Source organism: Morus notabilis, unplaced genomic scaffold (assembly GCF_000414095.1).
Source record: "Morus notabilis unplaced genomic scaffold, ASM41409v2 Scaffold518, whole genome shotgun sequence".
Taxonomy (NCBI): domain Eukaryota; kingdom Viridiplantae; phylum Streptophyta; class Magnoliopsida; order Rosales; family Moraceae; genus Morus; species Morus notabilis.
The window spans coordinates 1,347,200-1,373,279 of record NW_010366577.1 but is presented as its reverse complement, the minus strand read 5'-3'; the positions used below and the strand labels follow the sequence as shown (position 1 = coordinate 1,373,279).

General features: G+C 36.3%; 2 protein-coding genes across 2 annotated transcripts; one reads left to right on the top strand and one right to left on the bottom strand.

The window, feature by feature from the left end:
* Positions 1-6,838: 6,838 nt before the first annotated feature.
* LOC112094009 lies at positions 6,839-9,315 on the bottom strand. Its single transcript, XM_024173838.1, has 5 exons — positions 8,331-9,315; positions 8,090-8,132; positions 7,800-8,037; positions 7,350-7,691; positions 6,839-7,189 (listed from the first exon to the last, which is right to left on the bottom strand). Exons 1-5 carry the CDS (start codon positions 9,313-9,315, stop codon positions 6,839-6,841), a joined length of 1,959 nt encoding a protein of 652 aa, XP_024029606.1.
* Positions 9,316-11,446: 2,131 nt separating this feature from the next.
* LOC21409825 (glutathione S-transferase DHAR3, chloroplastic) lies at positions 11,447-15,185 on the top strand. Its single transcript, XM_024173859.1, has 6 exons — positions 11,447-11,846; positions 12,668-12,758; positions 12,889-13,032; positions 13,530-13,647; positions 14,311-14,451; positions 15,014-15,185. Exons 1-6 carry the CDS (start codon positions 11,579-11,581, stop codon positions 15,098-15,100), a joined length of 849 nt encoding a protein of 282 aa, XP_024029627.1. The 5' UTR covers positions 11,447-11,578; the 3' UTR covers positions 15,101-15,185.
* Positions 15,186-26,080: the final 10,895 nt, after the last annotated feature.

The following is a 26,080-nucleotide window of genomic DNA, read 5'->3' as shown; positions in this document are numbered from 1 at the left end:
TCAAAAAACCCTAAAACACCTCTCTCTTTCAATTCTTCGCACCGACCTCTGCTCTCTCTTTCTCTCTCTTCCCTCCGGTGCTCTCCGGCGAGTGTTTCTTCCCTCCGCCGCTCTCCCACGATCACTCTCTCTTCCCTCCGGTGAACTGTTTCTTCCATCCGCCGCTCTCCTACGATCACTCTCTCTTCCCTCCGGCCCTATAACGCGATCTGTCTCTAATCCGCGATCTGTCTCTATTCCCTCTGAATCTCTCTCTCTCTCATCCCTTCACCAGTCCCAGAAACTGAAGAACAGGGAAGGTCCGCCACCGATTCTCTCTCTTAGGTCAACCGGTGTCGTTAGACGAGAAATCGAAGAACAGGGAAGGTAACATGAGAAAAAGGTAAATCCGTTAATCACTAGCTGGAAAACCACGAATTCATTTGAGTATGTTAGTATTGATTTTCTTGAATTGAAATTTTGAATGAAAAGATTATGTTATTGGAAACCTATCGTATAGTAAGCATGCTGAATAAATTTAAGGCTTCAAAAATCAAGTTATGGTCAAGTTATGATCAAACCATGTTGAGTTATGTCATCTCTTGAATCTGAAAATTACAAGTGCAGGTCAGATTTTTCAAATTGTCGAAAATAAATCACTGTCAAGTTATGGTTTTTTTGAGAGAAATAAATGACGATGAAGTTCAAAGTGAAATGCCACCAGTAGCATCAAGAAAACTGGACAAGATGGAAATTGATCTAACTAATCTGCTTAACAAAGTACAACATTTTGAAGCCAACCAAGCAGCCATGAAAGAGGATCTGAAAGAAATAAAGGCAATGGTTGTGAATTCTGTGGACATTATGAAAACCATTCAAAAAGATGTGCTTCTGTTTCTCAAACAAATACAAAACAATCCACTCACAGACTCTGAGGTAATGAAACAACGCAAAATAATGTTGATTTTGTTTTTGCAATGTTTCCTTAATGATATACTAATTTGTACCTCAATGAACAGGAAGACAGAGAAAAAGAATTATCTGCAGAGCTGAAAAAGGAAAAAAAAGAAAAACCCATATTAATACTAAACAACCTTACTTATTATTGCAGGAACAAGATTATGAAGAAACAGAAAATGAGGAAGAAGAAAAATCAATGAAGAGAAACAAAAGAAAAAGTGCAAAGGAACAGAGGGAAAAAATGGAAGAGCTTGGCATTCCTTCATTCATCCTCTGCACCCAAAGTTCTAACGACCCAGACTCGTAAAAATGGGATGATATTAGAATACAACCTTTTGGATGATATGACTACTGTTTCTAAAGACTAGTCTTATATTTTAAATGATGACTTGAGATTTACACTAATTCTTACAATCCATTGAATGTTAATATTCATTGACAAGAATTTTAGATTATGTTTGAGATTGTCCATTGAATCATAAAGAACGTAAACCCATGATTTATCAATTTCATGCTGTTGAATCTGAAAATTACAAGTGCAGCTGCACTATCAAGTTATGGTCGGGTAATGATGATCGAATTATGATCATAACCTTTTGACTTGTTCAAGTTATCTTCAAGTTATGCTAATCACATGTCAAGTTATGCTGCATAACTGGACAATTTATGTAAAAACATGTCAAATTTGCACCATAACCCGTCAAATTATGATACATATCCGGATGAGTTATAAAAAAATCTATACAAAAACATGTCAAAATTGACAAGTTATGCTAAGCTGTGGACAAAACATGTCAAAATTGACAAGTTATGCTGCATAACCAGACAAGTTATGCTGCATAACCAGACAAGTTATGCTGCATAACCGGACAAGTTATGTTGCATAACTGGACAAGTTATGTAAAAAAATGTCAAATTTGCACCATAACCTGTCAAATTATGATACATATCTGGACGAGTTATGAAAAAAATTTCAATAATGTATCATAAACATTCAACTTATTGTGTATAACCGTACAAGTTGTAGACAAAAACTCTAAATTAGGTTAATAACTTGTTATAACCAGACAAGTTATGTTCGAGAATTACCTGTAAAAATATGCAAAATAACTTGAAACTTGTTTACTAATTAAAATTAAAAACCAATATAATATGTACCACAACTAGACATAAAACACGAATCTGAAAACCAACAAGTTAATCCATATAATCATCAACAAGTTAAAAACCAATATAATATGTACCACAACTAGAAATAAAAAACGAATCTGAAAACCAATAAGTTAATCCATATAATCATCCAAGTTGCACTCAATGGCATCTGTTGGCGTCATAAAATTCATTTTTGGGGCATTTGGAGCCCTGTTATCATCACTTTCATATCCCAATTGCTGCTTCCGCAAGCCATGCTTGAACAACTCAACTGTCATCTTCTTGCGGAACAATGTTCCAGCCCCTTCTTCTCTCAAACAATCATCAGATCCGGCTTCCATTAATATCTCAGCCATCTTGAGCATAAAAATTCCACAATCACCACTACAAAAAACAACCACCAAAAATCTAACAATTAGAAACAACAAATATAAATGCAAAAATGAATGAAGGGAAAATAACAAAACATTTAAAGATAAAAAAAACTAACCCGTTCTCTTGTCTTGGACAATCGTCAAATATGATCTCAAAAGGTTCAAGACGATCAAATTGACTTGTGAAATACTTTTTCGCATGAGACTCAAAGTAGCCAACAGATTCCAGCAAGTGGGGGAGAATGACTGCCAAAGATTGTACAGAAGCACGGACTTGCTTCTCTATCCTCTTTGAAAAAAGAAAATCATACAACCTAATACAATGATCTTTGAACTCTACATAACCTAAAATCCAATGCTGCCTACGCTAAAAAAAAATAGGTACAAGAATAATGTCCACCTCACAAAAAGGCAAGCTACAAAATAAATAATCTCCCAACACATAATCTTGAAGAGCACTATGTGAAGAGAAATCAAAACGAGACCAATCAAAATCCTTATGGTTTTTAGAGCACCATAAGCCACTAATTCTCATGTAAAAATGTGAGTCCAAAACCAAACACCTAATGTATAGCCTGTTTTTGTAACACACCATCTTTTTTCGCATTTAATATGTGGCTACATCAACATGCTATCAAAACAAAACAAAAAAAAATTATCAGATTTGTTACAAAATAAAAAAAAAAATCATGCATAAAATTTAAAAAAAAAGGAAGAATCTTACCGAGTCAGTTAGCCAACACTTTGATGTCCATAAAGTTTGAAACCAATGTTTTGAATCAACGGTGTCAACTTTAAAATCAAAAGGAGGCTTTATCATATATGCATCGCTGGCCGGTCCCCACGCTTTTCTTGAGATCATATTACTCTTATACCATGATAGGAATCTTTCCTTGTCCTCCTCTGATGCATCACTGTCAACAATTTCAGAGAATGGACAAAAACATAAAAATCGTTCATCTATACATTTAATAGGTTCTTGTGATGTTGTTGCCTCATCATACAAAATAATCCTTTGATAAGAACATTTATCGCCTTCCTGGGCAGCTTCATGAACAAGATCCCTCAAAACTGAAGCAATTGTATCTTCAATTTTTTCAGAAGAAACATCCACTTTGTCATCTTCTTTCTCTGCAACTGCTTCTTCAATTACTTCTTCCTTTATTTCTTCAACTTCTTCTTCTTCCTTTTTTTCTTCAAATGCTTGTTCTTCCTCTGTTTGCTTGTTCTTCTTAGAAGAAAATGCATTGTCAAACTTTTCACCAATCAATTGAATCGCAGAAAAAATTTGTTCTTTGAAATCTCTTCGAAGGGAAGAAACTTCAACAACCAAACTATCAGTTTTGGCCTCCAAGGAAGCAATGCGCGCCAAAACTTCAGAATTATCAAAAGCACCCTAAAAAATGCAAAAGATAACAAAATGAAAAAAGTCAAATCATAATGACAAACACAACACATCAAGCTATGGAACATAACCAATCAAGTTATGTGAAAAACCTGTCAATTTATGGATAAAAACTCTGATTTATGGACAATAACTCATCAAGTTATGGTTCATAACCAGACAAGTTATGGACAATAACCGTGAATTATGGACAAAAAAATCTGAATTATGGACAATAACTTGTCAAGTTATGGTTCATAACCAGAAAAGTTAATGGACCATAACCTGACACGTTATGGAGGATAACATGTCAAAACAAAACCTCATTTTCACATAACTTGATTTTCAGAAAACAACCTTACAGTTCCAATTGTAAATTGAAAAATGAACAAAAACAAAACTAAACAAACCTGATTTTTTGGAGGAGGGATAAATGGAGGAGAGACAGTTTCAAAATCTTTATCGTCCTCCTTCAAATCACAGCTACTAGAAGCCAGAACATCCTTTGCCGACTTCTGAAAAAAACCGTCAAGATAATTGTAGAGACGCTCTGATTCAATTGGTTCCATTGAAAAATAAGAGAACTGAAAATAAAAAATAAAAACATTAAAACAAAAAATAAGCAACAGATATTAATAAAAACATTCAAACATGAAAATTTACTATAAAAAAACTACCAAAACAGAAGTCTAACCTGGCCAATTTTGTTGTTCAACACATCAAATGGCTTCTTCGAATAATTTTCATCCGTTGACCATTTGAAAATTCAGGGAATAGGCTTATCAATTAACTTTTCTAGTGCACAAATGCCACCAAGGTGTGGTAGACATTCATAAGCCCAAACTTGAAAAGTAAAGGCCAAACCGTTGATCTTATATCCATCTACGCGTCTCTTCTCATTTCGAAATAGAACCTTATCATCGTGCTTGTACAAAGTCTTAATACCAGATTTCAGACTTGCAAAAAGTAAATTAAAAGACAATCTACCCCAAGGAAAATCGTTAAAGTTAGGGCTATCAACAATTCTAATCAAATCATCATCAACCTCCACGTCCTGGGGCTTAGCTAAAAGAAAAAGTGACACAAAATATAACAAACCCATTTTGACAGCTTCATCATCACTATCAAAATGAACAGACTCAAAACAGTTCTTAATAGTAGCCCTCTTTACAAGCCCTGTACAATGATCTTTGAAATATTTGGTATGTCTAGAAAAATCAGATGAATTTACATAACTTGAGAAGTTTACATGTCCTGGGCACTTTAAACCAGAAATTAATGCAAACTCGTCAACAGAAAACTTAGTAAAAGAATCACAAAACTTGAACCATAGCTCATTTGTATTTGGATTGTGAACCACATGAAACAGTAACTCGTGTATCAGCTGACACTGGTTACTGTACTTTACCAAATCCAAAAACCGACCAAAAATTGTTCTTCTGAACAAATCTTTCTGACTTTCAGAAAACTTTTTGTTTAATTCCTCTATAACAGCAAAAGAGGATGTTATATTAACCTGGCCTCAAAATCTCTTGTCAGGATTAATACGATACTTCCAAGACTGTAAAAATGAAAAAAAAATGAAGAAAAATAATATGAGGATAAACCTAAAAATACACGATCAAAACACACAAAAAAAAAAAACCAAACAACAACAACAAATTCCATATCCTAAATTCAAAAATCTATAAACTAAGTTGAAAAAATTAATCAAAATACCTCCAAAGTGTTACGAGTGGGAGAAGGATGAGCAACTTCTTTGGAACTTTTTTTCTCCATAGCAATTTTCTTGTTCACAACCCTTGAGCGTTTACTCGGAGTAGAAACAGAAACATTGTCCTTCCTCTTGCTTTGTGTTTTTACCATATCTTAAACAATAATATATAGAATCACAAGATCAGAGAAAGAAAAAAAAAACCAAAGGAACGCGAAAAAAAAAACTCATACAAAAAAAAAACCTGTCAGAGAATGCACACTGTCAGCGATGATAGATAGAGTTGCAGAGCTAGGAGAAAGAAATCGCAGTAGACGGACGGAGGGAAGAAAGACAGATCGCCGAAAAAGAACGGAAACAAAAACTTAAAAAATCGCAGGAGATCGCCGGTGGAAAGAAAGAAATCTTGGAAAGAAAAAACTGTCTTAGAGAGAGAAAACAGAAGGCACAAGTTATGCACAACAACTAAGTAAAAAAATATGAGATACGGTTTTTAAAATATAATCGAATAAAAAATCTGTAAATTATGGACCATAACCTATCAAGTTATGGTCCATAACTTTACAAGTTATGCACAAAACCCGAGTAAAAAAATCTGAGATACGGTAACCGAATAAAAAATCTGTAAATTATGGACCATAACCTATCAACTTATGGTCCATAACTTTACAAGTTATGCACAAAACCCGAGTAAAAAAATATAAGATACGGTAACCGAATAAAAAATCTGTAAATTATGGACCATAACCTGTCAAGTTATGGTCCATAACTTTACAAGTTATGTACAAAAAACCGAGTAAAAAAAATCTAAGATACGATTTTTAAAATATAACCGAATAAAAAATCTGTAAATTATGGACCATAACCTGTCAAGTTATGGTCCATAACTTTACAAGTTATGCACAAAACCCGAGTAAAAAAATATAAGATACGGTAACCGAATAAAAAATCTGTAAATTATGGACCATAACCTGTCAAGTAATGCTCCATAACAGCATAAGTTATGGTCCATAACTTAACAAGTTATGCATAAAAACCTATCAAATTAGACAATAATCCATAAATCACAGTTTTTTTTAACTATTAAATGCAAGGATTTCTTTTATTATTAAAAAAATTTGAATATTTTTCCTTCAAATCATTCAATTCCAACTTATAACATAAAGACAAAAAATCAACTTAGACCATGATGATCAGTTCATATCAATAGTTTGGACAAGTCCTCCTATTGTGGCCAACTTGCTTGCATCGACTACACTTCACAGATTGCTTCTCTCATTCTCCACTAGAAAGAATTCTTTGCTTCCTTGGCCTCCTAGCGCCACGTTTAAACTCAGGAGGAAGAACAACCTCCACCTCACTGCCCTCTGAAATTTGCCACTTTGATATATTAGTAATATGATAGATTGCAGCATCATATGTTGCTTTGAATGCATTGTTGGTGTAATAGTATGAAGTAAAATATGCTGGATCAAGATTTCTTTTCCAAATCGATGCAATAACATGTGGACATGAAAATTCATCAGCTTGCCAAACAAGACAACTACATGTTCTTGCCACCAAGTCAACCATCTCACCAACTAAACCATCAACAACATAATACTTATTGATATCAATGGGTTGAACCTGAAAATATGACAAAAAGATAAGAAAACAGAGCATTCAAAAAATAATAGAATAACTTTAAAAAAAAAAACCAAAAGAATCACAAAAAAGATCACATAAAAAACATAACCAAAATAATGAAACAAAAAAAAAGTAAATAATTGAAAGAAAAGCAACTTACAGATAAACAACGTGCAATCTTTTCCCTATCACGAAGGTATTTAGTTGCATGTTTACTCAAGTATGTAAAAGTCTGATCCGCCTTATTACGACGCTCATAAAACCATCTTTGTAAAAGGGATCTGAAATGCTCAATTAAAGCTTCAACAGGATACTCCCTAGCATTCACTAAGACATTATTCAACGACTCAGAGATATTAGTCTTCATGACATCATATCTCTTCCTCTCAAAGTGAGCATGTGCCCACTTTTCAACTCCTACTTGCAGCAAATAATTTTGAATAGCTGGTCGAACTGCCTCCAATTGATGCATGAAGTAACCAAAGTCTTCCTTACGGTATGCCTTGGCACAACGATAGAATATAACATCCACATGCACACCTTTAAAATTTGAATTCAAATTTCTAAGTAAATGCTACATACAAAATCCATGAGATGAATCTGGAAATACCTTTTCAACTGCTTTAGGGATACTACTCTTTCGGTCAGAAACAATAACAAGCTCTTCACGAGTTCCGATGGCCTCCTTAAGCCTTTCAAAAAACCATTCCCACGAGGAGTCATTCTCCGAATCAACAATTGCAAAACCAAGCGGAAAAATATGATTATCAGCATCTAAAACTGCAGAGAGAAGCAAGGTCCCAGAAAACTCATTCTTCAAAAAAGTGCCATCAATTGAGATCACAGGCCTACAATGGCGCCAACCATGAATAGAAGCCCCCAAGCACAAAAAAAAAATACTTGAACCGCCCATCATTGTCAAGCTCATAAGAAGTCACAGATCCTACAAAGAAAAAACAAAAAAAAAATTTAAAATAACTATTAGTCACGGAGAAATTAAACTCTTGTCAGTGAATTAAACATTTAAAATAACCCACGTTACATATAAATGTTATGTAACTAATAACTATATCATGCATAAACTGTACAAATAGACAAAACCATAAGCATAACACATAAAAATAAAAATCATTAGGATTACTCTCCTTGAAAATATTGCACAGAAAAGGAATGGATGCATACGACTCCATTGCACTTCCTCTCATTGATGCTAACGCATATCGGCGAGCCATTCGCGTTTTGTAGTAACTAATCTCAACACCATGCTTACCATGCATTATATACCTCAAATCATTAGGACGCAAACGGTCTGCATGCCCAATGCTAAAATCGCCCTTTAAAAACTCTGAAACAATACGACTATTTGCTTGACGATGCTCAGCACTAGCAACATCAAGTGAACAAGTATGTTCCTTAATATACTTCTTCACTGCCCAAACATTACCATTTGAAACCTTAGCAGCACGCATCTTCCAAGTACAACTCTTATTTTTACAAACCAAAACATAAAATGAATTATTAGATCTTTCAGATTTAAATTCAAAATGCCTCCTAATAGCAATTACATGCATGAATTTCTTGAGAACCGACTTGCTCATGAATTGATTGCCTACATTCACATCAAACGACATAGGTAACTTTGAAATATCCAAATCTTCAATCAAAAAATTATTCATCGCAACATCAATATCATCTTCAAATTGACAAACGGAACCATCAACATTAGAAGATGACGCCTCATCTCTTGAACTAATAAAACAAGATGAAGAAGAAATAGATCCCACTGCACTAACGGAGCCACTAACAAAATCTATTACCAACGGGAATCCAAGAGCTTCCTTACTGTGTCGAACCAAGTTTAAAAACAACTTAACATCATCATCCCTCTTAAGGTCCGAAACAATTTTAATTAGGTCCTTCAACTTCCTTCCCACAAAAAGTAATAAAGAATGAACACCAGCATTAAAACCAAACAACTCAAGATTCAGCTCCTCACATAAACACTCCTGTAAAAACTTCAAAGAAGCATCCTCTGGAATAAAAACTGAGTGAAAACCAAAATTTGTATATTGATTTTCTAGACTCCATTTTCCCCTATAAGCAACAATGACTGAAACAGATTGCATGCCTACAAACATATTGCAGGAACACTGTCACGTTAAAGTACATAACCGGACAAGTTATATAAAAAAATCTCTCAATTATGGACCATAACTCATCTAGTTATGTTCCATAACCGCACAAGTTATAACAAAAACTGTCATGACTGAAACAAATTGAAAACAAACCAAAAAAAATGCAAAACGAAGAATCGACCGGAAAATGAAATTACAACAAAAACGAAATTACAAAAAAAAAAAATAGAAATGAAAAATGCCAAAACATGTTGTTCCGTAAAAATCGACCGGAAAACAGCAAAAAACAAAGGATTAACGGACAAAGAAAGAAAACAAACCGAAAAAATGCAAAATATGAAAACGAAAATACAACAAAAAAAACTAGAACCTGGTAAAGCACCGGAACAGCTGCTCAAATCCAAACGAGAACAAGAACTACCGACCGACGAACCTGTTGATCCACCGACGATTCACCGACAAACAAATGGAAAACCGATGATCCACCGACGATCCACCGATGAGAGACAAAATCCGAGCGCAGTTACGAGAGAGAGAGAGCTGCGAGAAGCTAGAGAGAGAGAGAGATCTGCGACAGAGAGAGAGAGAGAAAGACAGAGACGATCGAAAGAAACAAAGGAAAAAAAAGGGTAAATTTGGAAATTTAAAAATTATGGCCTATTAATTTTCAATACTAAAAATTGACCTATATGCTTCCTTAAGGTTTTAAAATTGGCATATTCTCTACTATTTCCCTTAAACTTAAGTGCATGGGCGAATCAAGAGTTGCTGTCCTATATTTTTTATTTCGATGGCTATCTTTTTAATAAAATTTTGATACATTGTAAATTATTTAAGTATATTTAGTATTTTGTCTTTAATTATGCAGTAGATTTCTAAAATTTAGACGACATAATAAATAATTAGTGTAGAAATAACCACAAAGATAAGAAAATACGGACAGGTCTCGTTCACTTCGCGGATTTGAGTTTTTAATTTGAGTTAAGATGTGGCATTTTCTAAGAGTTTTTAATTGTATCAAAAAAAGTTAAATATAAAATTTTATGAGTGTTTTTAACTGTAGAAACCTAAAATTAAAAATTTGAATAAGTGAAATAAACAAGACCTAAATTTAGACTCGTACATGCACAAGTCATAAAGGGACCCTTTAGAACAAGCTAAGCATTGACCAAAGTGCACTTGAAGACCAAAATTACTAGATCTTAAACAGTACCATAATGCATGCCTTGTATCCTCCAATCCTTCTCAGCATCTTCGGCGATATACATGATAAATGAGTTACTGAACATTTTACACCATGTTTTAAGTTTATTTAAAAAATATACTCTTAATTTTTTATCTTATTAAATATATACCGTCACGTTATATTTAATACTATTTCTCAGTCAACATTAATTTTGACTTAAAAAATGGACAAAATACCCTTAAATTTTAAAAGTGAAAAAAACAAAATAAAAAACCAAAAAACTTGCCCCTTCTTGATGAACGTTTATCAAACATCTCCTCGGTGTTCGTGAGCATGATATATTAGGATTCTTTTATACTGCCAGGAGAAATATGTTTAGTAAGGAGATACGATAAATTGTGAAATTTTATGTTAAAATTTATAAATTTAAATAATAAAGTTATAAAAGTTACGATAATTTATACTTTACGTTAAAATTTATAAACCTGAACGATTTATCATAAAATTTAAATTTTTACAAATTATCATTTGAGTTTATAATTTCATCGTTTGAGTTTATAAGTTTTGACGTAAAATTTTATAAATTATCATATCTCCCGGTACGGTGCTAAGAAAAAGTGTCATTAACAGCATAAAATGACCCCTTCTTTTATTAACTATTTATTCTTAAGGACATAAATTTTAACAATTTTCTATTTGCACTTAATTGAATAAATGTAATATTATTTTATTTCTATCGGTGCTGTTAAATTTATTTTATACTATTAATAATTTATAAATTATTTTTATAATTTGTAAGTTATTGTTTTATAATAATATTAAAATTTTGTGTACTAACATAAATTATAGAGTTGGAAAACGGTTAATTTTTAAAGTTAAAAACTTGACTAAAAAGAGAGCCACGTGTTTGAAATGGTGTTAGTGGAAGTAGCAGTAGTAAAGAAAAGAATCTCATCATCAGCTCATCATCAGCTCATCTTCTTCTGAGTTCCGAAGGGAGAGAGAAAGAGAGAGAGAGAGAGAGAGAGAGAGAGACGATCGTTTCCTGCAACAATTTTGAAAGAAAGGATGACGAGCACCAGAATTCAATTTCAACCAACGGCTTCAGCGCTCTCCTCCACAATCAAACACCACTTCCGTCCCCTACCCCTCCGAAACGCCGTCGTCTTCAGACCCACACGTACTAGCAATGGTTACGGTTATGGCTATGGTGGAACCACTACAAGCAGAAGTAGAAGAGGCCTTTCCGTTTCAATGTCGTCTGCTTCTACCACTCCTACTCCCTTGGAAGTCTTGGTCAAAGCTTCCGTTACTTTCCCCGACAAGCTCGGCGACTGTAAGACCATACTTCTCACTCTCACTCTCTCTTTCTGTTTGGTTCTTGAGAAAAAATAAAATAAAATTTTTTTCCTACCGAAGGAAGCGTTTCGAGAAATTTTGACGGTAACAAACTCTTTTTTCCTTTTCCCTTTGGTTTCTCGTAAAACAAAAAAAAAATGTGGTGAAGTTGGGAAGAATTTCGGTCTTTTGTCCTGTTTGCTTCTCGAGAAAAAAAAATTGATGAAATTTTTTTTTTTTTTTTTTTTTTTTTTTTTTTTTTTTTTGTGTGTGTATTTTTGTTCTATACTTAAGTTTCAAACAAGCGTTGTAGTCTTATTTGTTCTATTTTGACCCCATTAGTAAGTGCAGTTCATAATTTAGGCTTTTAAAATTTTTTTAATTAGATTACGCAAATATGTAATTGGTTACTGAAATTTGGGCTACATATGTGATTATCTTTATGCAGGGGAAAAAAAAAATTTCAGAGGATTGATCAAAATTGAGGGGAAAGTAAAAGATTAATGAAAATCCACAAATAATAACACGTTAAAGTGGTTTGCTAACTACATAAACAAGTTGTCAAAAATTGTAAAGAGGATTGAAAGATTAAGAATCTAGTAAGGAAGAATGAAATGAGTTTTCAATCATAGAGGTGTTATTGATAATAGAATGGGTCTCATATTTGTGTTCATCTGCTTCTAGTCCCTAGTTAGAGTTTGCTGTTTGAGTTGAAAAACAAATTTGTGTTTTAAGAGGTTATGATACTTTTTAAAGTTAATGAGACTTATCAGGCACGATTTTTAAAGAACTTAGCATTATTCTTTCTATCTGATATAGGTCCCTTTTGCCAAAGGGTATTGCTGACTCTAGAGGAAAAGCATCTTCCTTATGACCTAAAGTTGGTTGACTTGGGTAACAAGCCAGAATGGTGACTACTCGATGCCCTTTTTTTGGATTCGTTGTTCACTAATTTCATGCCTTCTGCATGTTTCTCTCACAAGCAATGTTTTGTTTGTTACCTGATTGTTTCTTTTCAAATTCTTGTTTTTTGTATCTAGGTTTTTAAAGATCAATGCAGATGGTAAAGTTCCTGTTATAAAACTTGATGAGAAGTGGATTGCAGATTCAGATGTAATCACGCAATCATTGGAAGAAAAGTACCCAGAGCCACCTTTGGACACCCCACCTGAGAAGGCTTCAGTGTATGTTCCATGTCCAGAAAAAGATGCATTCGTTTTACCTTGTATACAGACATGTGTTAGTAATATAGGATGATAAGAAAGAAGGAGAATAGGAGAGAGAAATAAATAGTAAAATTAAAGCATATAATCTCCATCAACCATGTTGAAGCGACAGAATCATCAATCAACACATTACTAAAGCTATGTGACATAATCATCAATTAACTTTTCTAGATTTTATGTTTAAGGGTTATATAATGTTCTGACCTTTAACTTTTACTAATTCATGCAAGCAGCAAAAGAAGAACTTAATGTTAAGGAGTTATACAGTGCAGCGACTTTAGTTCCTACTACTTGACGCAATCCATTAACATGGTTGTTATAGCAGAGCAAAAATAGTAGTACTCTGCAAATTTTAAGCATCTATGGCTAGTCGTTTAAAAATTTCCTAATTGCTAAGAAATATATTTTTGGGAAAGGTGTTCCATTGATTTATTTGTTTGTTTATTATTTTGTAGCGGGTCAAAGATCTTCTCAACAGTTATTGGCTTTCTTAAAAGCAAAGACCCCAATGATGCAACAGAGCAAGCATTACTCCGCGAGCTAAGTGCTTTCAATGATTATCTCAAAGACAATGTGAGGCATCTATCCTTTTTCTAGTCTCCCAGATATTCGGTTCCTTCACATGGAGAAAAGGATTATCAATAACCTCTGAATTCTGTCAGTTGCCTTTTATTTATATCTTCATTACCTAGTCAAAACTGGTTTTCATAAGATTCATTGTCGATTTAGAAAGAAACGGCAAGTTATTCCTTCTTGCGATGATGTTTATTATGCACCAAGAATGCTTATTTGACTCTGGCAGTCCCCTAATGTGTCAATTTGAAAATTTTCCTATTTGGATTTTATCAGCAAAATCTCGGCTGAAAATTAGATATGTCTTCGGAATCAATCAACTTATAAGGCCATAAATTTTTTTATGCTTCATTTTACTGAAACTTATATATATACTCTTGGATAATGTCTCCAGAATTAAGAGAAATCAACATATACCGAATAGTGAAGAGGGTGAACTTCAAAATATTTGCATCAATATTTTACCAGTAGATGGAAAAAACTGCTTAAATCCTTTTCGCTTTATACCGAACTACATTCGTGCTGCTCATACTGGAGCTTTATATGTATTTTTCGTCTTCTGGATTTGATCTGTTCTTGTATTAGCACACGTAGATAAAGCAAATGAATTTGTTAACACCTCCAAATAATTTCATTGTTTTGACTTTATTTTCTTTCTTGAAGGGTCCTTTTGTCAATGGGAAAGATGTTTCTGCTGTAGATTTGTCACTCGGACCCAAGTTGTATCATCTAGAAATTGCTCTTGGGCATTATAAAAGTTGGTCAGTTCCAGATTCCCTTCCATACGTGAAATCTTATATGCAGGTATGGTCAATATGTGCTCAGCCATCTTTCATGATTGATGTGTACCCCATTACCATTGCTTATGAATATAACTTATATTGGTCTTTCCAGTTTCCTCTTTTCCGTAACCAGAATTGTGGTTTGCAAAATTTCTCTTTCTCCCATGAAAAAATTCCCACTATTAGCATTACTAGCAAATTTGCATGTTTGATGCATGTTAGTTGTTTCTGTTGTTACTTTGAAGTTTGACCTAGAAGTCGAAGTATGAATCCATCGTCAAAAATAATCCTCGTTCTCAACCTTGTAATTTGTTGGAACGTATGTTTGAGATTTGAATTTCTTGTTTGCTGCTTTACTTACGAGTAACTCAACTGTTGAAATGGTTCTTCTGACTTGTATGAATGATATACCTCAATGTTTATCATATAAGGCCTTGCGATCATCTCTTGGTTTAATCCCATACTAGTGTCAAGTCAAAAGCTTTTATATAAGTTCATATGAATCTCTATATCTGTATATCATATCCTTTTGTTGGATTGTTCTGAGTTTTTAATAACGTTGAAGTTGAATTTCTTTTATGCAGACAATTTTCTCAAAAGATTCATTTATTAAGACACGTGCACTACCAGAGGATGTTATTGCGGGTTGGCGTTCAAAGGTTTTGGGTTAAATTTGTGCATTGTGTTGTATTCCCTTTGCATGAGTTTCACTAAAAGAAAAAAAAAAAAAAAAAAAAAAACAGTAAATAGGTAATAAATTTGTTTGACAGGTATTGTTGCCTGAATTATAATCGAAATCTTTTCAAAAAAAAAAAAAAAAAAAAAAAAAAAAAAACAGTAAATAGGTAATAAATTTGTTTGACAGGTATTGTTGCCTGAATTATAATCGAAATCTGTATGTGCTATTAACTGTTGAATTGAATTCACGTTTCTGCATATATAATCGGCCATTCGGCCTTGTAGTTATAAGATTGCTCGATGTTGGATGAAAAACTTGAGAAAGAAAAAGAAAACTTTTATTTCGGAAGGTGAAACAATTTTATTTTATGGAAATAGTAGAAAACATGTCAATATGAAAAGCTTAAGAAAGTATATAGGCCAGTTTTTAGTTATAGAAATTAATAGGCCATAACTTGTCAAGTTATGGTTCATAACCAGATAAGTTATTGACAAATTTGTCAAGTTATGGTTCATAACCAGACAAGTTATGGACAAAAACAGTAATTTGGCATATTTATTAATTTATGTAAATTATTGACCTATTAATTTTAATTCATCTCAAATCTTGACATATTTTCCTCTTTTTCCTTTTATTTTATTTTATTTTTTTGATGGACAAGACACCAAAGAAACAAAACACCAACACGGATTCCGTCTGATATGACAATCTTTATTTGCTGTTAGAAATTGCGGTTGAATATCTAGAGCTATTTGCAATCGATAAACCCCTTTAGCTGAATGGCATCATGAGGCAGCTTATCCGCCATCTGTCTTTGATGAACGATTAACAAGCCTGCCTAATAAAAATCTCTCTTGCCTTGATTAGTACTATTTAAGCTAACAATAGCATTAAGAGTGGCAATTTAGATCAGGACAAAACTCAAAATCCGCAGAGTTTGCGGGTTTTGACACAATTAACACGATTAATAAATAGGTTGAGTTCGAGTTGACTTTTGTTTCTATACCGTATTAGTTTTAGCATTTTCCCCATGAACTTCAATAACTCTTGCAAGTTACCCATTTTATTAAATTCGTACTTATGCAATTGTTGTTGGCCACCATTGATGATCCCCAAAGTTTATTAGGTCAAGCAAATTAAGGAGAAAGCTAGGTATAATAGAAAAAACGACAGCCGCTGTGTAATTTGTACTTTCGCGAGACTATATGAGAAGTTAAAAGAGTAATTATTTATCAAACTATTTAACAACACTTATTATTTGTGCAAATAGATGTTAATTTTGTTAAAAATTTTAACATAAAGAGTTCTTTTGTTAATTTTTGTATTTGACGTGACATTTTCTGTTAATAATTTAACAAAAAGAGAAAATTTACAAGAATTAGAGAGAGGGGGAGGGAGAGAGAGAGGGAGAGAGAAAATTTACAAGAATTATAGAGAGAAAGAGAGGGAGAGAGAGAGGGAGTGTAACGCCCTCCGGAATTAAACTTGTTTAATTATGATAATTGTGGTTTATTAGTGTGCATAAATTAATTTTCTTAATTAATCATGAATTTTTAAATTTATTCTTAGTATTTGCAATTTCACCCCTATTTGTTTTATTTATTTTTCCTTAATATTTTTCCCAATTTTCTTTTCCTTCTATTTCTCCTTTTCTTTTTCCTCATTTCTTTTTCCTTTCCCTTCCTCACGTTACTCTCTCTCTCCCTCTCTTGATCTCCCGAGCTCTCTCCCTCACACTCTCTCTCCCTCTCTCGCGCTCTCTCTCTCTCTCTCTCTCTCTCTCTCTCTCTCTTCCTCTCCCGTTCATCTCTCCCTCTCTCCCTCTCAAAGTTTTCCTTCTCAAGGGCCGGATTTAAACCAAAAACAGAGATTTCTAAAAGATTTTTAACATCAAAGCTTTGATCGAGGTAAAACTCTTTGAAACTTACTTTAAATTTTCAGATTTAGCTTTGTGGAACTCGTTTTAGTCGAGTTTGGTGATTTTTGGTTTAAATTTTGTTTTCAAATGGAATCCGAATGGGATTTGGTGAAACCTTGATAAAAATTGGGGGTTTTTGATTCTTTAGACCCCATTTGTTGATTTGAAACTGGATCTATACATTTCCCTTGAGAATATGTCGAAATCAGACCCAAAATTTCAGGTTTTGGCTTTATTCCTCGCGAATCGGCCATTGTTGGCCCTGGAATTCTTCCCCACCGGTCAACCGGTCCGGTCGACCGGTCACCCTTCCATAGGTCGACCGGTCACCTCTCCACCGGTGTTACACTCCTCTGTCACCGGTCGACCGGTTCCCACTGAAACCGACCCTAAATAGTCCTAAAACCCTGTTTTGACCACGAAATTCGATGTGGGATTGACCTAACCTTATTTGAGAACTCAAAATTAGTGGATTAGCCACATGAATCCTTGTTTTCCATTCGATTCTCTGGAATAAATTTCCATTGTCAAAGAATCATGATTTGAATTAAGAATTGTTTATGAACATTGATTTTGAACTATGGCACACTAATATGAGTCAATTGCATCTAATTAAATGAGAATGTTTGATGAGAAGGGTCAAACTCTAAATTGTTGATTTTGATGGGAAAGATAGTGGCACGATTGGAATTGGAGCCTCAAAGGAAAGCGGAGACTAGGAGGACAGAAAGCTAAACCAAGTTTGATATCCAACAAGTAGCATATTCTTGTCCATATCCTTGTTAGTCTTACTTTAAATGGTTTTAGCCAATGAAAATGTTTTAGAACAAAACATGATTAAAGAAAATGATTTTAAAGAAATAGCATGAGAATGCTATTAAGTTTTCCAATGATTTTGGAAATGAGATTTCAAAGCGCATCATTTTTTAAAATGAAATATTTTAAGGAATGATACAATGTATGGTGGCCACAGAGATCGGGATGTGAGAATCGCATCCTTGGGGGCAGGTCCCGAAACTCGTACGGATCCACTTCTTGTTTAGTGGAATTATGGCTCTGCACTTTTCATAGATAGACATTTTTACCGCTTCTTGTTTAGTGGTATGATGAGCTGTACACTTTCATTATACAGATATTTTATACTGTAAGTATTTCCTTTTCTAAAAAGGGATGATCGGTTCCTGGTGTATATCTTCAGACCGTGAGTATCTTTATTTTAAATGCTTTATAAAATTATATCCTACTGGGTCTTTCGCTCACCTTTCTTATTTTCAAATGTATTAAACCCCTCCAGGCGACGCGAGGAGTAGTGCGGAGCAGGTAGTTACTACCGGTGACGTGGACTTGACCTCGAAAAGTGAAGAGTTGTCTTTACTCTTATCTTTTATTTCAAGGCATGTATAAAAGATTATAGATTGTAAACTTAAATATTACTAGACTATGGTTGATGTCACATTTACTCTTGTTTATATTCATGTATGCTAAACACCTGTGGGAATTCCTGACTTGATACTAGAGATGTGATTTTAAACTGGTTTGGTTAGAAATTTCACTACCGTTCTTGAAATTGAATTTCTCCTGAATGAAAAGGGGCTTGTTTAGAAATACCTGGATGTTTTGGATTTGAAAGAAATTGAAATATTTGCTAATCTCTCTCTCAAACAGGTTTAAGTTTCTAAACGAGTCTCCACGTCACTAACCCCGGTTTAGGGACGTGACAAGACTTGGTATCAGAGCCCTTAGTTTAAAACCTTAGGGTTTGGAATTATGCATACATGAATGACATCAGAAAACCACTAAAACAGTCTAGCTTTCTTTTGAGATAAAAGAATGCCGCCGCGCCGTAGAAACCCTAATCCACCGGCGATGCCGAATGAGCAATTCATGGAAGCCATGTACGCCGCCTTCCAGGGGATGGCTACTAGAGCCCAAAATGAACGTCCTGCGGAGGACAAAAAACAGAACTACTTCCGTGAGTACAAGCATAGTTCAATTCCTGCATTCACTAGCGCGGGTGGACCCCAGGAAGCCGAGTATTGGTTCGAATCGGTGTCTAAGCATCTAAGTACCATGAGAGTACCGAATGAGTATTAGGTGGAGTTCGCAGCTTTGGTGGAAGCATATCCGGCGAATGCATGATGTAGAGGGAATGACTTGGGAACAATTCGAAGCGCTCTTTAATGAGCAATTCTTTCCCCAAAGTTATCAAGATGAAAAGGCCATGGAATTCATGGGCCTACAGCAAGGGGATATAACAGTGAGGGAATACGAAGCTAGGTTCAATGAACTGTCCCGTTTTGCTCCTTCCTTGATTGAATCGGAGCGCATGAAATGCCTAAAGTTCGAGAAAGGTCTTAAGAGTGTGATCCGGAAATCAGTGGTAGCTTTAAGGCATCAAGTCTACAGTGACTTGGTTGCAACATCCATCTCTGTTGAACAATAGCACATCGCCTTCCTCCAGGATCGAACAGCTTCAGGGAAAACTTCAAGAGGACCTCAAAGGAATAACAGAAAAAGTCGTGATCAAAGGCAAGGTAGTGGGGTAGTGCCTAGTGGTAGCAGTGGTTCTTCGGGAAGTGGAAAGAGGGGACCCTATAGCTTTAAGTGCCACCATTGTAGGGAGCTAGGGCATATCAAGAGGAACTGTCCTATCAGGAGCCAACAGATGAACCAACAGGCCCAGCAATCACCGCAGAATCAAGGGGGTGTTGCTCCTAGTCAAGATAGACTTCCACAGTTCACGCCTTTCTATCAGCCCCAGTTGCCTGCCCAAATGCCAATTTCTCTTGCACCGATCTTCCGTCCGCCGAACTACTCTTATTTCTGACCACAAGCTTCCGTATCAGTACAGTCTACCCCAACGCAGCAACAGTATAGGCCTGGAAACTAGAGACCTAACAACAATGAGAGAGGAAAAGGAAAAGCACCGGGGCAGATGCATACCATGGCCGGAGGAAGTTTTGGAGCTCATGCCAGAAACCCAGTCGTTGAGGGTATGGTACCTATCTCTCACTCTTTTGCACGAGTTTTGTTCGACACTGGTGCTACGCACTCTTTTGTTTCCACTACTTTTGTGAAAATTTTGGGTTTGAAACCCGATGACTTAGAGACTTCAATGTTTATAAGTTCTCCATTGGGACGTGTGGAGGTGACTAGTATATGTAGGTCATGTGTGATCACGATTGGAAGTGAGAAATTAAAGGCAGATTTGATCATCCTTCCCATTAATCAGTTTGATGTGGTGCTTGGAATGGATTGGTTGTCATGATATGAGGCGATTGTTGATTGCCACCGTATGAGAGTTACCTTGACTACCGGTTTTGGCACGATAGTAACGTATCAGGGAGGTGTTAACCCAGTTACAGAAGAAAGACTACTGAGGCATAGTGTCGGAGGACAGCGGAATTTAGCTTGTTTCTCATTCCTTTCGGCATTAGAGGGTGAATCCGGTATCGCCGGGGAGAATGTTGAGGTCTCCGTGGTCGATGAATATGCGGATGTATTTCCTGATGGGTTGCCTGGTTTACCGCCTGACCGGGAGATCGAGTTTTGCATCGACTTACTTCCGGAAACGACTCTGATTTCAATTGCTCCGTATTGAATGGCGCCTGCGGAGATGAAAGAGCTAAGAAAACAGCTCGGAGAGTTGACAGAAAAGGGATTCATTAGGAACAGCACTTCCCCTTGGGGTGCACCTATCTTGTTTGTGAAAAAGCACGACGGATCCCTTCGGTTGTGCATAGACTACCGACAGTTGAATAGGGTTAGCATGAAGAACAAGTACCTATTGTCGAGGATCGATGAGTTGTTCGATCAACTGGGAGGATCACGATATTACTCAAAAATTGACTTGAGATCCGGGTATCATCAGTTGAAGATTAGGGAAGATGATATTTTAAAAACAGCTTTCAGGACTCGCTATGGGCATTATGAGTTCTTAGTAATGCCTTTTGGATTGACGAATGCTCCTGCCGCGTTTATGGATTTGATGAATCGAGTCTTCCGCCCATATTTAGACCAGTTTGTGATAGTCTTCATTGACGACATCCTGGTTTATTCAAAGACTTTGGAAGAGTATGAACAACATCTGAGGATCGTTCTCCAGACTCTTCGAGAACACCATCTTTATGCAAAGAAGGAGAAATGTGATTTTTGGTTGACAGAAGTCAAGTTCCTTGGACATGTTATATCTGGACAAGGAATTTCAGTGGATCCCGCAAAGATTGAAACGGTGCTACAATGGGAACGACCGAAGAACGTAGCCGAAATTCGAAGCTTCCTAGGACTTACGGGGTATTATCGACGATTTGTAAAGGATTTCTCGAGTGTTGCTGCTCCAATGACTCGGTTGACTAAAAAGGAAGTCAGGTTTGAAGGGGATGCCGATTGTGAACATGCATTCCAAGAACTGAGGACTAGGCTAACCAGTACACCGATTCTGACGATTCCTAATAGCGATGAGCCGTACGAGGTGTATTCTGATGCATCAAGATGAGGACTTGGGTGTGTTTTGATGCAAAATGGATATGTTGTGGCCTATGCATCTCGTCAACTGAAGCCACATGAGCAGAACTACCCTACGCATGATCTAGAGTTAGCAGCTGTGATTTTTGCTCTCAAAATATGGAGATGCTACCTCTATGGAGTAAAATTCCAAATCTTCTCCGATCATAAGAGTCTAAAGTATCTGTTCACTCAGAAGGACTTAAATCTGAGACAGAGAAGATGGATGGAATATATGGAGGATTATGACTTCACCTTGCAGGATCATCCTGGAAAAGCCAACGTGGTAGCAGACGCTCTCAGCAGAAACACTCCAGGAATTCTAGCATCTTTGGCATTGGAAGATTGGAAACGGAGTGAAATTGTAGGTGACTATGATCTTCAGTATTATGAGGATTCTAACCAAGCTATGGTGTACAACTTGGTTTCAACGCCCATTCTTATACAGCAAGGCAAGCAGAACCAATGGCAGGATTCGCATCTTCAAGGAATTTGGACTCGAGTTTAGAATGGAGAAAAACTGGACGAATTGAATATTCGGGAAGATGGAACGCTCTACTTCAGGAATCGCCTTGCCGTTCCTCAAGTGGATGAGATAAAGAAGATAATTCTTCACGAGGCTCACAAATCGAGGTTCGCTATTCACCCTGGGAGTACCAAGATGTATCAAGACCTCAAAAGACAGTATTGGTGGAGGGGTATGAAGAATGATGTTCGCCAATACATGTCAGAATGTGCGACTTGTCTTCGAGTCAAGGCTGAACATCGGAAACCTGCTGGGTAACTGCAGCCTCTTCCTGTTCCTAGATGGAAGTGGGAACACATTACGATGGATTTTCTAATGGGATTGCCAAGGACTGAACATCGACATGATGCCATATGCGTCGTTGTGGATAGGTTAACGAAGTCCGGACACTTCATTCCCTTTCGTGCGACTTATTTCAGGAAAGTTCTAGCAGAGTTGTATCTGGAGCACGTTGTCAAACTTCACGGAGTTCCGTTGTCTATCACATCGGATCGTGACACTCGTTTCAACGCTAGATATTGGAGAAGTTTCCAAGAAGCCATGGGAACCGAACTGAATTTCAGCACCGCATTTCATCCTCAGACCGACGGACAATCTGAGAGAGTTATTCAGATTTTGGAGGACATGCTTCGTGCTTGCATTCTAGATTTTGGTGGAAACTGGAAGAAGTATATTCATTTAGCTGAGTTCGCCTACAACAACAGTTATCAGAGTAGCATTAGGATGGGACCATTCGAGGCGTTGTATGGCAGACCTTGCAGATCGCCAGTTTGTTGGCTTGTGTCAGAAGATCGACTGACCCTTGGACCGGATGTTATCCAAGAGAATAATGCGAAAATAGCCGTGGTTCGAGAACGACTGTTAACGGCTCAGAGTCATCAGAAGAGTTATGCTGACAGGAGGCGTAGACCCTTAGAGTTCTCAGAGGGCGATTTTGTCTTGTTAAGAGTCTCACCGCGCAAAGGAGTTACTCGTTTTGGTGTGAAAGGGAAACTCGCGCCGATGTACATCGGGCCATTTCAGATCACACAACGGGTTGGTGTCGTTGCTTACCGCCTTGAACTTCCTCCAGAATTGTCTCACGTGCACAATGTGTACCATGTTTCTATGCTTCAGAAGTGTCAACCCGATCCAGAAGCCATTGTGCAATGGTATGACGTGCTGATCCAGTATGACACGACTTACGAGGAAACACCCGTACATATTCTTGACCGGAAGATGAAAAGCCTACGTCAACGTGAGATACCATTGGTGAAGGTGTTGTGGCAACACCATGGCCTTGAGGAAGCAACGTGGGAATTGGAAACGACAATGCAGGAATGATATCCATATATGTTCATATCGTGAGGTAACTTTCAATTTCAGGGACGAAATTTCTTAAAGGGTTGAATGTAACGCCCTCTGAAATTAAACTTGTTTAATTATGATAATTGTGGTTTATTAGTGTGCCTAAATTGATTTTCTTAATTAATCATGAACTTTTAAATTTATTCTTAGTATTTCCAATTTCACCCATATTTGTTTTATTTATTTTTTCTTAATATTTTTCCCAATTTTCTTTTCCTTTTATTTCTCCTTTTCTTTTTCCTTATTTCTTTTTCCTTTCCCTTCCTCACGTTACTCTCTCTCTCCCTCTCTTGATCTCCCGACCTCTCTCCCTCACACACTCTCTCTCTATCTCGAGCTCTCTCTCTCTTTCTTTCTCTCTTCCTCTCTCGTTCATCTCTCCTTCTCTCTCTCAAAGTTTTACTTCCCAAGGGCTGGATTTAGACCAAAAATGGAGATTTCTAAGAGATTTTTAACATAAAAGCTTTGATCGAGGTAAAACTCTTTGAAACTTACTTTAGATTTTCGGATTTAGCTTTGTGGAACTCGTTTTAGTCGAGTTTGGTGATTTTTGGTTTAAATTTTATTTTCGAATGGAATCTGAATGGGATTTGGTGAAACCTTGATGAAAATTGGGGGTTTTTTATTCTTTGGACCCCATTTGTTGATTTGAAACTGGATCTATACATTTCCCTTGAGAATATGTCGAAATCAGACCTAAAATTTGCAAGTTTTGGCTTTCTTACTCGTGAATCGGCCATTGTTGGCCCTGGAATTCTTCCCCACCGGTTGACCGGTCCGATCGACCGGTCACCCTTCCATAGGTCGACCAATCTAGTCAACCGGTCACCTCTCCACCGGCTGACCGGTGGAGTTACACTCCTCTATCACCGGTCGACCGGTTCCTACTGAAACTGACCATAAACAGTCCTAAAACCCTGTTTTGACCACGAAATTCGATGTGGGATTGACCTAACCTCATTTGAGAACTCAAAATGAGTGGATTAGCCACATGAATCCTTGTTTTCCATTCGATTCTCCAGAATAAATTTCCATTGTCAAAGAATCATGATTTGAATTAAGAATTGTTTATGAACATTGATTTTGAACTATGGCACACTAATATGAGACAATTGCATCTAATTAAACGAGAATGTTTGATAAGAAGGGTCAAACTCTAAATTGTTGATTTTGATGGGAAAGATAGTGGCACGATTGGAATTGGAGCCTCAAAGGAAAGCGGAGGCTAAGAGGACGGAAAGCTAAACCAGGTTTGATATCCAACATGTAGGATATTCTTGTCCATATCCTTGTTAGCCTTACTTTAAATGGTTTTAGCCAATGAAAATGTTTTAGAACAAAACATGATTAAAGAAAATGATTTTAAAGAAATAGCATGAGAATGCTATTAAGTTTTCCAATGATTTTGGAAATGAGATTTCAAAGCGCATCATTTCTTAAAATGAAATATTTTAAGGAATGATACAATGCATGGTGGCCACAGAGATCGGGATGTGGGAATCACATCCTTGGGGACAGGTCCCGAAACCTGTACGGATCCACTTCTTGTTTAGTGGAATTATAGCTTTGTACTTTTCATAGACAGACATTTTTACCGCTTCTTGTTTAGTGGTATGATGAGCTGCACACTTTCATTATACATATATTTTCTACTGTGAGTATTTCCTTTTCTAAAAAGGGATGATCGGTTCCTGGTGTATATCTTCAGACCGTGAGTACCTTTATTTTAAATGCTTTATAAAATTATATCCTACTGGGTCTTTCGCTCACCTTTCTTATTTTCAAATGTATTAAACCTCTCCAGGCGACGCGATGAATAGTGCGGAGTAGGTAGCTACTACCGGTGACGTGGACTTGACCTCGAAAAGTGAAGAGTTGTCTTTCCTCTTATCTTTTATTTCAAGGCATGTATAAAAGATTATAGATTGTAAACTTAAATATTACTAGACTGTGGTTGATGTCACATTTACTCTTGTTTATATTCATGTATGCTAAACACCTGTGGAAATTCCTGACTTGATACCAGGGACGTGGTTTTAAACTGGTTTGGTTAAAAATTCCACCACCGTTCTTGAAATTGAATTTCTCCTGAATGAAAAGGGGCTCGTTTGGAAATACCTGGATGTTTTGAATTTGAAAGAAATTGAAATATTTGCTAATCTCTCTCTCAAACAGGTTTAAGTTTCTAAATGAGCCTTCACGTCACTAACCCCGGTTTGGGGGCGTGACAGGGAGAGAAGGAGAGAGGAAGAGGGAGAGAGGGAGAGAGAGAGAGAGAAAATTTACAAGAATCAGAGAGAGAGAGAGAGAGAAAATTTACAAGAATTACAGAGAGAGGAAGAGAGAGAGAGGGAGAGAGGGAGAGAGAGAGAAGGAGAGAGGGAGAGAGAAAATTTACAAGAATTACAAAGAGAGAGAGAGAGGGAGAGTGAGAGTAGGGCTGTTCATGGGTTGGGTTGGTGCGGGGTAGGACTTTTTTTTTCCCGCCCCAAAGGGTACGGGTTGCACATATTTGGCCCCAACGATGTTAGAAAAATTTCACAACCCAACAATGTTCGGGTTGGGTTGGGGCGGTGCGGGGTGGGTTGGTGTTGGGAATGGTGTCCTAGAAGCATGAGATGTAATAGGATATTTATTATTTATTTAATAAAATAGTTTATTCATTATTTTATGTGCAT

What these genes read in the sequence shown, in the direction of transcription:
- LOC112094009 (XM_024173838.1), bottom strand. Translation starts at nt 9,315, where the DNA reads ATGCAATCTGTTTCAGTCATTGTTGCTTATAGGGGAAAATGGAGTCTA. An exon ending in GTGCAATATTTTCAAGGAGA is followed by an intron (nt 8,133 to 8,330) that starts GTAATCCTAATG and finishes TTTTCTTTGTAG; the next exon opens with GATCTGTGACTTCTTATGAG. An exon ending in AGATTGCACGTTGTTTATCT is followed by an intron (nt 7,190 to 7,349) that starts GTAAGTTGCTTT and finishes TCATATTTTCAG; the next exon opens with GTTCAACCCATTGATATCAA.
- LOC21409825 (XM_024173859.1), top strand. Translation starts at nt 11,579, where the DNA reads ATGACGAGCACCAGAATTCAATTTCAACCAACGGCTTCAGCGCTCTCC. An exon ending in CCACCTGAGAAGGCTTCAGT is followed by an intron (nt 13,033 to 13,529) that starts GTATGTTCCATG and finishes ATTATTTTGTAG; the next exon opens with CGGGTCAAAGATCTTCTCAA. An exon ending in ATGATTATCTCAAAGACAAT is followed by an intron (nt 13,648 to 14,310) that starts GTGAGGCATCTA and finishes TCTTTCTTGAAG; the next exon opens with GGTCCTTTTGTCAATGGGAA.